Here is a 15363-nt window from a genome sequence, read left to right on the forward strand (position 1 = left end):
CCAAAATGTCTTAGTATTTGAACAACATGGTGAAATTACTATTGACAAAGTACGTTACATGAATTAACCAAAAAACAGCCTGTCTTTTATCCCAGAAAGGAGTGTGAACCTAGCCTGAATACCACTTCTGAATTCTCTCAGAGTAGAGGAAATGGCTTCATCATTTAGGTAAGGAAATAGCTTATAGAGTTTCATTGGAAGAAGCCAAGGCACCTGAGTATTGCATGGGCTATAAATGAAGCCAATGAGAGGCCCCAGGACTTGGCTCTCACCTGAGAGAATTCTTGAGTAGTTGCTGTGAATGATGGAGAATCATCTAAGAATATGGGCGTTGTTGCTTTTAATCACTGGCGTTTCTACTCAGAACTCCTCAGGTAAATGCAGAGGGGGAATACAACTTGGAGAAATGAAAAGGAAGAAAGATTAATTGATTGCTCCTTAACTAGCTATTATAATTTGGTTTTGGTTTGTACTCAATCCAGAGAGAACCAGGTTTAAATGTGTTTTGATCATAGGTTGTTTCCTGTTATTAAAGATTTGCCAAGATGCATGTCTAATTACAAAACAATTTTTAATGAGGATTAATTAAAGCTGACGTGTATTACTTGATGTTAGGGTAGAGTTAGCATTTTTCCTTCAATGTATTCATAACACAAGCTACCCAGCTCACCAGGCTTGTGAACGAGTGCTGGGAATGGGGAGAAAGTATATTTATTGGAACATCTTACCAAGTTGTAAAATGGGGGAAAAGTGGGGAATTTGGTTCAGAATTAGAAAGAAAACCCATTGGCTTTTGAGTTCTGGGCATTTTGCTAGATTTAGTATGCTTTCAGATCAATAGACAAGTCTTATTGGAGAACACTTAGATTAATTTGTGCAAAATCTTTAGTTGCATGAAAGTTTGCTGATGCAGAGTTAAGGAAAGCAATTATTTGTTTTAAATGAACGGATGCAGTATATAGACTCTGTGAGTTACATGTAAAGTCCACCAATTTTTGGATTCATCTTTGCATGGTTTCTAAACTGGGCCAATCAGGAAAAAACCCAAAGAGGATTTAAAAATAAAAAATAAAAAAAGAATCCAGAGCAAGGTGTGCCTCAAGCTGTTTTATTTATAAAATGCCTGTAGAGTCTTAGAGAATTTAAACATGGTGTCAATTAGGTCATCTCTAGATACAGTAAAGGGAATGTTAAATAAGTTCATGACTGTTAAGGTGAAATCTAATGGTCAACATTAAAAAAAAGTTACTACTGGAGACAGCCTGACTTCACTATAGATTCATACAAATACAGTTTATATGTGCACATTCTTTAGCATAAGAGGTAGGTTACTTTTTCCTGGGAGTCCTTCACTTGGCCTGTTTGCTGGCAAGGCCCCGCATTTGATCAAAAGTTTGTTTCTTAATTGCTAAGTAAAATACTGGTAATTTTCCTATCATTGTCTGATTAATTGGGATAGCTGCTGGGCCACAATACTTGGAAATGGCCCATAAAACAAATGTGTGTATGTACATGTGTGTATACACATGAAAATTGAAAAAATAAAAAGCTAAAAATGAAACAGAGAAAAAAATAGAAAAAAAGATGCAAAGTAGTAGTTTCTGGTTTCTTTGCAAAAATTGTAAATACATTTATAAATTACATCAATATATTCTGTGTATTGGAAAATAGGGTAAATAAATTAAAAGTTGTGTAAACTCAGCCAATGTATTGGTTTAAAGGGAGCTTTGGAGAAATGCATGCAAGGTAAATTTACAGAACTTCCAGGACCACAAACTACCAATTACCTTTTAGATTTACATATTGTAATTAGTTCAGGGTTGACAACTGGGTCAATTGAATAAGTTGTAGTTTAGTTAAGCATGAGAAAACAGCAGGGCATGTAAACAAAGCCACAAAATGGCTTGATAGGGCTGTCAAGTGCCCTAAAGAGCTTGGTGGGTTAGATATAACAAAGAGTTTGATCCAAATTTTCTGCCTGAGTAGTTACTTTAACTGAAGTGGCTACTTCTGTGCACCTAAATAGACGACAAGCTTTGAATATGTGATTGCTTCAGTTGCTTGTTGGTTTTATTACAAAGGAATGCAGATGATTGAAAAACTTTCTAGACCCTCTGACATTTAAGCAGAGGCTTAACAAATAAAACTGATGATTACAAAGGTTAGATGGTGTTAGAACAATACACTGCCGATGGCAGTACAGTTGACTTAACGACTTCAGACCAGCCACAACCCTCTCTTCCTCTCATGGTTTTCCTCATTCTCTCCATTATTTACCCTCTGAGCTGGCTAATTGCTCTGCCAGCAGCTCTGAAGCTAATTGGTGGGGACCAACAACAAATGAGGGCCTTATGTCTTGGTCCTCCTGACCTCTTGGAGGCATTTTATGCAATGTGTATAATGATAATCTCAATTTATTGGAGCTCTGATTTGGTCCGCTGGATCCTCCATCTTTTCAGAAGCATAATGGTGCCATTTATGAAAACACTTGCATGTTCCTGTTTGTGGAAAAAATATGCTGCTACAGGTTGCTCTTCATGCCTGACCTCTTATATCTTCTGCAGTTTCAGTGTCATGTGGAAGCTCACATCTAGTGATCACCGTTCCTGTGAATCTTTTTGGGACAGGTGTGGTGGTTAATGCCAATGAACTCATTCTGGGATCTGGCTGTCCAGTGACAGCTGTACGTCCAAATGTTCTCCTGCTTGAATATCCTCTCTCTGCTTGTGGAGCCACCAGACAAGTAAGATAGTTCTGTGTTTGGAATTTTGTGAATAGATTTAATTATAGAGGTCTTTACAATAACACTATTCAGGAAGGCAAGTACCCTTCTGGATAATAGCAGTAGAATGACAGAACCACTAGATCTGGAGGTCTAGCCTGAACCTCCTTCCTTGTTATTTTAACCCTTTGGATATGATTCTGCCATAAATTCCATGCTGCTTCTATGCAACAATCTTCAGTATTTGAAGACTGCTATCATACCTCCCCTCAGTAATTTCTTCCATAGATGGGACATACCCAGATACTTTAATTACAGTTTGATTTCCATATCATCATCTTGGCTGCACTTTTCTGAAGTTGTTTCAAGGTGTCATTGTCACTTTTGGGCTTTGGTGCCCAAACACAATATCCTAAATACCTCCTAATTTGTGCATAATAGAACGAAGTGGTAGCTTTCCCGTGATTTGAATTCATGGGAAATTGTGTCTTGAAAATTATTTAGCAACAATTATTGGATATGTTCTACAAATGCAGATATTAGTATTGTGATGGTATCAGTAATAAATAGTACTTACAAGCATAGCACAATATATACATTTCTCCAAAGAGTTTTCATTTAGTTTTATTTCTAGCCAAAAACCCCAGATAACAAACTACAGATAAAATCTAAAATTTGGCATTAGATAAAGCAGTTTAACATACCTACTTTATAGCTCTTTATAATTTTTTTACTTAATAGATTACTGAAGTTGCTCCAAAATATCTAACACCTAGTAGGAGGTTTTCTGTTGAAAAGTAATAATTCTAAATCTAGCTGACAAGGATGCTTTGTCAAAAGATAAACTGGTTTTATTTGTTATCATGTCATCCTCTACCCAACTATAGATGCCATTTCTTGAAATGAAGCTATAGCCTTGGCCTTGATTATTGGCAAGAGTGAGCTACTTAGCAAGAATCACACTAATTTCATTGATTCTTTTTCGGAAAATTAGAAAGAAGGATCTGTTAATACAACCTTAGTAGCTTTGGGGAAAAATTGATTTATTTGCAATCTGTTGGGATTTCTTTTCATTCTTCCCAATTCAACAGAATGTTGGAACAAAATTAAGCAATATCCAAATAATACTATACTGTTCACCAATGAGCAGAACAGAGGCATTAAACAGGATAAGGATCAGCAGGTGGGCAGCTATATCCTATTGAGTTCATTTTTGCTTATTCAAGGATGGGTGAATGGCACTTTAATTCACCAGTGGGGAAAGGCCCGTAGTCATTTTAGAATATAACCTTAAAATGAGCTTCTGTATTTTTTTTTTATTTGACCCCATAGCTTCTTCCACGAAGCATCCATTATAAGAACATTCTCCACTATGCGCCTTCAGCTCCAAATGGGGTGATCAGAACCAATCCATTCTCCCATGCTATAAACTGTTTCTATCCTAGGTAAGTCATGGAATACTGGTGAAAGAAGTGAGACAGTCTCACTTATAAATTGCTCTGTGTATTTATAGACTGAGTCTTAAATATTGAAATGTAGGGATCCATCTTTTGTCATTTGTTATCTATTTAAAGCAGACCAAGAAGCTAAGTACAATAGAAAGTCTCTTATATCATTATTGCTACCAGCATCCTGAGTTCTGAGAATTAATTTGGATTGGATTTGCACTTAGCTGCCTCTTTCCTTCTAGGAAATTATATAATGTCCTTTATTTTTACATTAAACTTATATACTGCCCCTCTCATCTATAAGGTGACTTTGGGCAGCTTACAGACGGCAAAATGATAAATGTAAAAACAATTAAAGAACTTTGGAAATGCAAAGAGGATGTGAGTAGATAAACATGGTGTCTAAATTTAGGTTCTGGAATGTCTCTTCCTCTGAACTGCGTCCTACTTGGGTCCCTTTCACCTCTACCGTGATGGATCATCAGAGCCTGGTGTTCGCCCTGGAAATCTATGACAGTGAGTGTGCTAATCAAGTCAAATACCGTTTCCATTGACTTATAGAAAGTTGCAGTACAGGTAGTCCTCGATTTACGACCACAATTGAGTCCAATTTTTTAACTGTTAAGCAAGATAGTTGTTAAGTGAATTTGTCCTCATTTTATGACATTTCTTGCCACAGTTGCTAGTTGAAAATCACTGCAGTTGTTAAATTAGTAACACAATTGTTAAGTGACTCTGGCTTCCCCATTGGCTTTGCTTGTCAGAAGATTGGAAAAGAGGATCACGTCCCTGGGACACCGCAACCGTCATTAATATGAGTCAGTCGCCAAGCATCCAAATTTCGATCACGTGACCATGGGGATGCTGCAATGACCATAAGTGGTCATAAGTCACTATTTTCAGGGCCATTGTAACTTCAAATGGTCACTACATGTACTGTTTTAAGTTGAGGACTACCCGTATTAAGTACATCTAATAGTCATTTTTAAATCCCTAATGAGCATTTTAAAGAGTATTTAAAATAGAAGAACATTGGCATCCCCTAAACTCTGCTGAAGATTTTACCTAGCCTGGTAATGAAACATTCAGAAACCAACCCATAAGCTCGGAGAATGAACCTTCATGCTCAGTATTTAAAACATTAAATCCATACCATTGAAACGTGCACTGGAAAAAGGAAGAGCTTAAGAAATTATTAAGAATAAAAAAAAGTTTTTTGCCAGCAGGCTACCGGTTGCTTTTCTGTGATATTGATGATTCTCTATTAATATATTGTTCTTCAGATAGCTGGTCACAACTGATGCCTCACCCTACTTACTATCTTGGGGACTTCATCAACATCCAGGCATCAGTAAGAAAGGATAACCATGTTCCATTAAGAATCTATGTGGATGAATGTGTCGCCCGGCCAAGTGCAGAATCCTCTGTGAAATATGAGGTCATCACAAATCACGGGTAAGTCTCTGAGAGTTTGGGCCCAGCAGAATGAGAGGTGGTGGTCATTATCTTTACAAGTAGCCTCATATTTCTTAGTAGAAGTAAGCTGAGTTCCTATGTTTGTGAAAGTAAGCTCATAATCATTGGACTTTGAGGGTAAATGGTGTTCAGTTATTTTCTCTGATTTGAATGGTGACTACCCCATTTGGAAACTAAAATAGCTGAGAAAGCAGATTGTTTGGTAAAGTCAATGGTTAAGAACTTAACAGGTTATAATTTTTACCATTAGAAGGGCCCATAACATTTTAGCACACCTCCACCATGTATAAAAAGCATATAGGTGCCCCAAAGTGGCTACTGGAGAACAGATCTATTCTGAGTTGAATTGTGTCCAAAGACAGAGTTTTCTTCTTTTTCTTCCTGTCTGTTCTCAGACTAAACCTGAGGAAAAAAAGAAGTGAGGGGAGCAGCCCTTTGGGAGGTTTAGGGAGACCTGTAGAAACCATGGTTATTGTTTATCATTCCTAAAATGAACCTCCCCAACCATCACTTCCTTTGACCCACTGAAATGTCTAAGGCTAAGCCATAGAATGAGGTTGTAGCTTAGCATGATGAAAGAAGCTGGCCACTATTTCATCATTATGTCAACTTGAACTTAGATTTGGAGGAAATTACTTTTGTTTCCAAAATATGTAGAAATGGCAATGATTTCCTGTTTCTCAAAATAAAGCATCTTTCCAAAGTAAGGGGTTTATCTGGAAATCTACTACTGCTGCTAGCTTACGTGCAGAGGTCAAAATGGCAATTTATTTTGTGATCCCACTTTATTTTGTACAACTGAATGTGTGGTACATAATGTTCCTTCCTCCTGTTTTCCAATAGACAGTAAAGAACACGACCTTGAAGGAGACGGGCACAATGTTGTTTCCTAAGCAAAAGGCCCTAAACATATTTAAACCCAACAATGTCTAGATAACATTGAGAAGTGGCTCAGGCACCTCCCATAATTCACTGAACTATAGAAAGGTGGAGGGGTACAGCACAATCAGATTTGCAAGATTCTGTTGTTACTGAGCCGATCTCAATAAGAGTAGTTTTAGCCATCCATGTGGTGTTTATCATGGTCTGCTCCACCTAATGGATATTTTCAAACAACAAGAATCCTGTGATGTGGGCTGGACCTAAGAGAAGGTATCTGGCTCAAAATCACCCAGCTTGCAGTTGTGCTCATTATTGCAATACTGTCGACAAACACAAAGAAAGCCATAATTAAAAGTATTGATAACCTGGGGAAGGAAAATGAGCCCATTTATGTTGTCTCTCTCTATTCTGCAGATGCTTTGTAGATGGGCTGCAGAGTGGCTCCCATTTTCTTGCCATGCGAGAAGATGGGTTTCTCCGTTTCCAGCTGGATACATTTACCTTCATTGAAGCTTCCAACAATCAGGTTAAGATAGAAGATGGGAAGAAATGGAAGTTGAATTTCTAAATGTAGGACTAGTATACTTGATTAGCGTGTGGGTATGAGTTGGGATGGAAAATCTAAGCATATATATATATAGATATGATATCTTCTTCAAAGGTGAGGAATAAAGCCAGCCTCCTAATTTAATTCTGCAACTGCCTGTATTGAGCGGAGATATTGAAATGGAGCAAGTCCTCCTTAATGCATCACAACAGATGCCAATGAGGGGTGAAATGCTCCCAGTTCAGACCAGATCGCCCGATCCGGTAGCAATGGCGGCGGGTGGTTCGGAAAACCGGTAGCAAAAATCCCTGCCCTGCCCCACCCATGCCCAGTTGAGGTGCATGATCATCAGAGGATTTTTTTTTTAACTTTTAAAAGCATTTTTTTCTTCGGCTGAAAAAATGCTTTTAAAAGTAAAAAAAAGCCTCTGATGATCGTGCGGCTTAGCTGGGATTGTCAGAACCCTTTAAAAGCTTTTAAACGGCTCCTCTGGTGATCCTAGTTGAGTTGCCTGATCATCAGAGGCTTTTAAAAGCATTTTTTTACAACCTCTTCGGCCGATGCTTTTAAAAGTAAAAAAAAAAGTTGGCCACGCCAACCCAGTCACATTACCCCCCCACCAAGCCACACCCACAGAACCAGTAGTAACAAATTTTACATTTCACCCCTGATGCCAATTATTATTATTAATAATAATTTTGCCAATAACAGCAGATACTTTGGTGTAAGGGATTACCATGGATTGTTCGGTACCTTGTCTTCCCTTTCCTAAATACAGGACAGTTACAGTTACTAGCTAATATCTATTCTGATTCTTCTAGATCTACCTCATCTGCCACTTGAAGGCAGTACCTGTGGGCTCAGCAAACCATCTCAATAAGGCATGCTCCTATGATCGCACTACTGCAACCTGGAGCTCTCACGAAGGGGTTGACTGCTCCTGTTGTACATCTCATACTGGCTGTGGCAGCAAAAGAAGAAAAAGGAGAGAGCAGCAGAGGAGAGGTAGCGTGATCTCCCCTATTAGAATGCTCCATCTCGGGCATCTGGTGGACCTGGTCCAGTGATCCCACTCTGGCCTCTGGTACCAGGAGGAGATCTGGGCCCTTGACAAGATTGGATCTTGGTTTATTTATTTATTTATTTATTGTTTATATTTATATACCGCCCTATCTCCCAAAGGACTCAGGGCGGTTTACAGGCATTTAAAAAACAAAAAATACAATAAATACAATTCTAAAAACAATTAAAAAACTTATTCAAAAGCCTTAATTAAAAATATAAAAATTAAAATTAAAACCCAAGATAAAAACCACAAACTAAAATCTAACTCAGTCCTGCGCAGTTAAATAGATATGTTTTAAGCTCGCGGTTGGTCAGTCCCAGCATGTCCTTTCGTTTTCTGCATTGCTCTGAGAAATAAAGTGCTAGAATAAATACCTAGACAATGAGTTAAAAAAAAGGGGGGGGGAGAGAAGAGCTCCTGAATTGCTGGTATTAATTTATAAACCCTTATACCTTGGTGCCCAGATATCTCTTCTCCAGCCAGAATCAACCCATCCAATATAGCTGCCCTGGAGGAAAAGGCTGGTGGTGCCACACTTTCATGAGGCGAGAGAGGCTGAAGCATTATTTCTGGATAAGGGTACCCATATTTGGAAATAGCCTCCCGGGAACAAGAATAGGTCCCTCTGTGGTAGCTTTCCAGAGGATGATAAAAACAGAGCTCAGGACATTTTTCAGAGGATATTTGGGGATTAATGAAGATATTGCCATCTGGGTTTATTGGTTACTGTTTTTTCCTTTTTTTTAATTTGAATTTATATCCCGCCCTTCTCCGAAGACTCAGGGCGGCTTACACTGTGTTAAGCAATAGTCTTCATCCATTTGTATATTATATACAAAGTCAACTTTATTGCCCCCAACAATCTGGGTCCTCATTTTACCTACCTTATAAAGGATGGAAGGCTGAGTCAACCTTGGGCCTGGTGGGACTTGAACTTGCAGTAATTGCAAGCAGCTGTGTTAATAACAGACAGACTTAGTCTGCTGAGCCACCAGAGGCCCCTTTTCCTTGGTAATTTTGGGTCAGGTTTTTTAAAAAATTATTACTGTAGACTCCAAGATCTCCAAGAGTCCAGTATATAAATGTAGTAAACAATATCCGCTTTGCAGAATAACCCGGCATATGTGGGACTGATTGGGGTGGATTGTAGGGGTGATATTGAGATATAATTATCTTATTTATCCATATTTTTATTCTAGATTATATCTGTATATTCTATCTTATTCTATTTTATCTCATTGTAATATTTTATATAATTTTACTGCATTTACTTTAATGTTTGTTATTTAAAAGATCAGCAAAACCGTGCTTTATTTACTGGTCCTGTTTGGCACCTACTCGAATAGAAGCACCCAGTTTGTTCTTCTATATTAGCAGAGTTCAGGCTAATTTGGGATTTCTAAAGTCCATAAAATTTATTTACTTATCAAATTTCTACACCAACTATCTTGCATGTATTACAAGTAGAATTAAAAGAACAGCATGGAGAAATTGAATCACTGTGTAATAATTGTGGTAATAATGTATGGGACTGCAGGGCTGAATTCCTAGCTGTTATTTGCATCTTTCCAGGAACATTTGGAGAAGGAGATCTCAAACTTGGTCCCATTGAACTGAAAGGGGTGCAGGCCCACATCTCTTTGCAGAACGGCTCCAGGACCTTGGAGCTGGTGTCCATTGTGACCAACTCTGCCCCTGCTGTATCCAACACATCTCCTGCTGCTAGGCCATCTCTGAACCAGATGGTGAATATTATCATGAGGAAAGAAGGAATGAAAGAAGATGTTTCCAGTAAGAATACCACATTTTTCCATTTTTTGATGGGTTGAGATTTGGGGCAGGGGGTGGGACAGAACTGAGGCCATGGATATGACGGTGTGTTTTACAGAGCAGTTGGTAAGATGGCAAACCACACTTTTCTTCCTTCATGCTGCAGTGGCCAATGGATCTGGTGTCAGTAGAAATAAATGCATCAGCCATTTTTTATGCTGCAAATATTTTCATCCAATAGATGCAGAGGTGGGTTTCAGCAGGTTCTGACCAGTTCTGGAGAACCGGTAGCAGAAATTTTGAGTAGTTTGGAGAACCGGTAGTAAAAATTCTGACTGGCCCTATCCCCATCTATTCTCTGCCTCCCAATGCCCAGCTGATTGGGAGGAAATGGGGATTTTGCAATAACCTTCCCCTGGAGTGGGGTGGGAATGGAGATTTTACAGTATCCTTCCCCTGCCATGCTCACCAAGCCACGCCCACCAAGCCATGCCATGCCCACCAAGCCACACCCACAGAACCGGTAGTAAAAAAAAATGAAACCCATCACTGGATAGATGCATGTCTATAAGAAACAGTTGTAGATATAATTGTCAGGGAGAGTAAGTCTTTAATTATAAGCTAACTTGTTTCGTAAAGCTGCCTGCAAATAGTGAATTCCACTTGAGATTCTTGAGAATCCAGTTGCTATATCAGGTTTTGGGGTGGTTGTTTGTTTGTTTGTTTTGCTAAGGATGGATGTTCTTTCTGATCTATAGGCAATAATGCAAAGTAAACATTTCCTTTTTCCAGAGAAGTAAGCTTTTTATAGCAAAGAACTTCATAGTCTTATCAAATCTTTTAACTTTTAACTAATTTATCATGGTATAAGATTTCATAGCTAGATTAGGCTTAATTGGGTACATGAGATATTGTCATTAGGCTAAATATTTGGAGCAGGACTTTGCTACGGAATCTTATAATTGGCAAATGGCTCAGCTATGAAAGATCAAAATACAGGTTCTGGTACTTTCTGTAATAGTAATGTATTTCTGATGCATGAAGGAGCAAGTCCAGTGATGGGATTCAGCCAGTTCGCACCACTTCAAGAGAACCGGTTGTTAACTTTCTGAGCAGTCTGGCAAACTGGTTGTTGGAAGAAATCATTAGGGCAGAGAACCGGTTGTTAAGTTACCTGAATCCCACCACTGATGCAAGTCCTTTATATAGTCTCAACATGGTGTTCTCCAAAGGAGGTGCATATCAGATCCCAGGGCTTTTCCTCTTTGCCAAATTAAAGTTTCCAGCAGAAAACTTTACCTGAGTGAAATTGGCTGTCCCCATTGTGGATCCTTTTCCTGACTCTATTTTGTCTGTTCTCAGTCAGTGTCCATCACCTGATTTTCCTTTTAAGGGGTCCCTTCACTTGAAAGCTGCCTTTGGATTGTGTCAAAATAAGGAAGCTTTATGTTAATACCGATATGGCTAAGAGCCACTTCAGCCTGCCTTGCTGATAAATGAAGGCAAAATCATGGGCACACAACTAAAAAGATCTATTGCTAGGACATGTTTGTAGTACTCTGGCTGGGTGCAAGTGGGAAAAGCACCCAATGCCAGGGCAGGAAAGGCTGTAGAGTATTTTTTTCAATGGTCTTTCAAATCTAAAGAGATATTCAGAGAAAGCCACAGCTGTGTTCATACTGTACAGTTAACAGTTGCCTCATGACATTTGCATTAGACCAGATATTATCTACACAGCAAATATTCCCTCCGTGTAAAAATGGCAAGACTTTCTCTGAAGCCTTGGTTTAATCAGAGAACCTGCGTTTGAACCCAAAGATTAGTGCATAAAACAAGTTTGCACTGGCATTTCTGCAGCATTCATCTGGAACCGAGTAGCAGGAGGCACTACAATTCGGAGTGGAAATGAAGAGAGCTCTTTGGATCTGATATGATTTTCAGTCGGCCATCTAAAAAGGTGGAGAGAATGAACGGGTCTAGGAGGGATTTGTTTTTTTAGCAGTTAATACTGGTAATGATTCAGTTTGTCATCTTCTCTGGGAATTGGCATCCTGACTTTCCATTCTCTCTCTGCTTCATTTGTTCTCCTTACAGGGTTTCATCTCCCCTTTTCCACTGCCACCACGGTCATATTAGCTGCCTGTTCCTTCATTGTCTTGGTGTCCATCCTGGCCTGTTTCTACTCCATCAAACATTCACGCAGAAGATACCAAATGGGGATGATCCAGCCAGTCCTGAGCGAAACTAGTGCTGTGGCCATGGCACCTGTTTCAGTTGGATCATCTGGCACTGGAACCTCTGGGCAGTCCAGCATTGCTTCTACGAAACCTGATGACCTAGTAGCTGTATTTTAGAAAGGCAAACCTACTCCTTTCTGGATAGCAAGTATTTAAGAAAATAAATATGCCAGTGCAAAACAGAAAGTGTGATTGTGTAATGTGTAACAATCAAATTTTTGTTATAGTCCTAGACCAAGGTAATATGCATACTCAACCCAATTCTAATCCACAAAATGTTCCAGAGGTTCCAGCATGTGAGTTCATGATAACAAGCTGGCAAAACATTTCTAAGGAAACCCAGGGTGAGCTCCAAAAGCAGAACTAGCTTGCTGGTTTTGCACTCTGCAAAATATATTTCATCTGCTACCATTGCAAATATATTTCTTATCACAGAAACATCACTGGCTATTAATTGCTTTGTTGATCAGCTGCAACACAACTGCAGATATCATCTGACTCCTTGTCACACTTTAAGCGGCTTACCTTCAGCCGTCCACATGGAGAGCTATATTTAGAAATCTTTAATGCTTAAGAATTAGAGAGTACAGGACTAAATGTCCTTCTCGATTCATATGGACCCTTCCCTCAAAGCTCATTATAATATATCTCACACACGCAATCTTCAAACGGCAGGGGTAGGGTGGGGGAGTGACGAATGTAGAATTAGGATGCTCAAGATATTCCTAACACAGTTTACATATATGGTCTGGGCATAACTGAAGATCCACAGCAACAAGACTTTAATAACTTAACTTTATTTTTGAATTCAGGTTTGGCGTGGCAGTGGGGAAACAGTAGCACCAGATTTCTATTGGTGGAGAACTCAGCTACCTGTTTCTCTTTTAGTCTCATCCCCAAAATGTCAGGCTTGTGTGTTTAGCCCAAATCAGTCTTGCTTCTTTCCTTTCTCTGGAAGTTATGCAATGGGAGAGCGACAACAACAACAAAAAGGATGAACCTTTCTTCATTTGCACCCAACTGCAGCACAGTCCTGCCCTTAAACCCCAGTTCCTTCATTCCTTCATTTGATTCCTCAGGTCATACCTCAGGCAGTCTTAAATTGTTCTTAGCTGTAACAGGGTTAAAATTGTATTTTCTCTCTTATCCAAACACAGATTTTGCCATGGATACACTATGATGTGTTTCATCCATTGACTACTGCTCTACTGGTGACAAAGTCAAGTGACTAGAGAGAGCAGGCTTCTGTCAGGCCTGGAAACCATACTAGACTTTAGGGTTCCAGACGCTGCCACATTTTTCCCCTGAGGGGAAGAAGGGGGGATGAGGGGTATGGTAACATTCTTCAAGCGGTCAAGGTCGGATGGTGTTCACATCTGCAGGAAGAGTGGCGAGAAGATATTCGAATGAACTGGGAGAACGTGGGACCATGTGACCATCAAAGGGGTCAGGGGGGTGGGACTCTGGGGGTTTGTATAACTGGGAAAAGAATCCGGAAGTTCAGTTTTGGAATTTCACTCATCGTGTGCCAGTTTCCTCATGCTAGTAAAGAACTCTGAAAAACAATGGCTTCTGAGTTTTTTTTATGCAGAAGAGGTTTTTCTGGAACCTTGACAGCTTCCTCCCCTCAGATCTTCCAGGGCTGTGCTGCTCCGGTAGCAAGAGAGTCCGTTTTCTTTCATACTAAGCTCTTCCCTTGTGTCTGCCAGATCTCTCAGCAAATCCCCAACTTAGAAACCTTGATTAACCTTAAACAGAGTCTAATAACTGGAGGTGGCCAGGAATAGAGGCTGCATGGAAACAGTGAGCCAACCATGTTTCTGATGACTCCCTTAACCTGTCAGTTCTATTTTCACCCCACTGCTGCTGAACACTGGTTAATGCTCTTCTAGAATTGTTCAGCTGTGTGTCTAAAAGGAATCCAATTATAGTTGGTTGATTGTCAGACTTGATTTGGAGAAGGAAAGAAACATTTGCAGAAAACCACAGTAGGTTTTGACAGGTGGTTAAACAAACCCATGTTTTTGTACTGGATGATGATTTATGCTAGACATGGCTGGGAACCAAAGCTAGAGGTAATTCACCAGTCTCCCAACCCTTGTCTTAACATGCCCTCTACACTGTAAAAAAAAGAAAGAAAGAAAGAAAGCACCATTTGCCATCATTCCTGTGCCCATTTAGGTTTCACCGACGATAGCATATTTTAGGTAGGCATAATATCTGCCAGCTCAAGGTTGGATGGGTAGCCCTAACTCTTTTGTGGAGAAAGGTCCTCAAGAACAGTTATCTTCATCAGCACCTTAAAAATACCTTGGAAAGAGCATATATGACAAAATCCATTTGTACTTTTAAAAGGGTTTTGTACTTTTAAAAGGGGGCCTCTGGTGGCTCAACAGACTAATGCAGTCTGTTATTAACAGCAGCTGCTTGCAATTACTGCAGGTTCAAGCCCCACCAGGCCCAAGGTTGACTCAGCCTTCCATCCTTTATAAGGTAGGTAAAATGAGGACCCAGATTGTTGGGGGCAATAAAAGTTGACTTTGTATATAATATAAAAATGGATGAGATTATTGCCCTGAGTCTTCGGAGAAGGGCGGGATATAAATGCAAATTTAAAAAAAGTGTACATATGAAACAAGTACTGTATAGCAGATTCCCCTTTTATGCCCTTAAAAGTACAGCTATGAAAAATTTGAGAAGGCTATTTTTTTTCCCCTTTAAAGCATTTTAGTAGAAAATTACAACAGAAAAGAAAGGGGAACTGCTACAAATGCAGTATTAAAATGTAACTTTAAAAAGCATGGAGGGGAAATTGTCTGAAAATATATAAAGCTGAATCACCACCGTATCTTTCGCCATTCCTGCCTTAGCCAATACAGACATCTGGTTTGTATTGCTCCATTTTGACTTGCTTTTTCTTTCAGCCTGTTCTTGCAAAAGAGAGCTTTGCTTTCCGTCTGGAAATCCACTCTTTTCTGGTCTACCCAGTACCATTTGCTTCTGCAGCAACACTCAAGTTTAACAGACTTTAATTTTGCTTTTTGATTCATTCTCTATTAGCAATGGCAATAGCACTTAAGGCTTACATACTGCTTCACAGTGCTTTACAGCCCTCTCTAAGCGGTTTACAGAGTCAGCCTACTGCCCCCAACAATCTGGGTCCTCATTTTACCCACCTCGGAAGGATGGAAGGCTGAGTCAACCTTGAGCCTGGT

General features: G+C 39.5%; 1 protein-coding gene across 1 annotated transcript; it reads left to right on the forward strand.

Moving 5' to 3' along the window:
* The first annotated feature begins 304 nt into the window (after positions 1-304).
* OOSP3 (oocyte secreted protein family member 3) lies at positions 305-12265 on the forward strand. The gene is made up of 9 exons (XM_058197210.1): positions 305-374; positions 2565-2743; positions 4055-4167; positions 4583-4686; positions 5454-5625; positions 6943-7054; positions 7897-8080; positions 9714-9932; positions 12006-12265. Exons 1-9 carry the CDS (start codon positions 305-307, stop codon positions 12263-12265), a joined length of 1413 nt encoding a protein of 470 aa, XP_058053193.1.
* Positions 12266-15363: the final 3098 nt, after the last annotated feature.

This window comes from Ahaetulla prasina, chromosome 1 (assembly GCF_028640845.1).
Source record: "Ahaetulla prasina isolate Xishuangbanna chromosome 1, ASM2864084v1, whole genome shotgun sequence".
Lineage (NCBI taxonomy): Eukaryota > Metazoa > Chordata > Lepidosauria > Squamata > Colubridae > Ahaetulla > Ahaetulla prasina.

Excerpts from the sequence above, each read along its gene's own strand:
- OOSP3 (XM_058197210.1), top strand. The coding sequence starts at position 305 with ATGGAGAATCATCTAAGAATATGGGCGTTGTTGCTTTTAATCACTGGC. Across the intron at positions 2,744-4,054 it reads CTTGTGGAGCCACCAGACAA|CTTCTTCCACGAAGCATCCA; the intron begins GTAAGATAGTTC and ends TTGACCCCATAG. Across the intron at positions 8,081-9,713 it reads GAGAGAGCAGCAGAGGAGAG|GAACATTTGGAGAAGGAGAT; the intron begins GTAGCGTGATCT and ends GCATCTTTCCAG.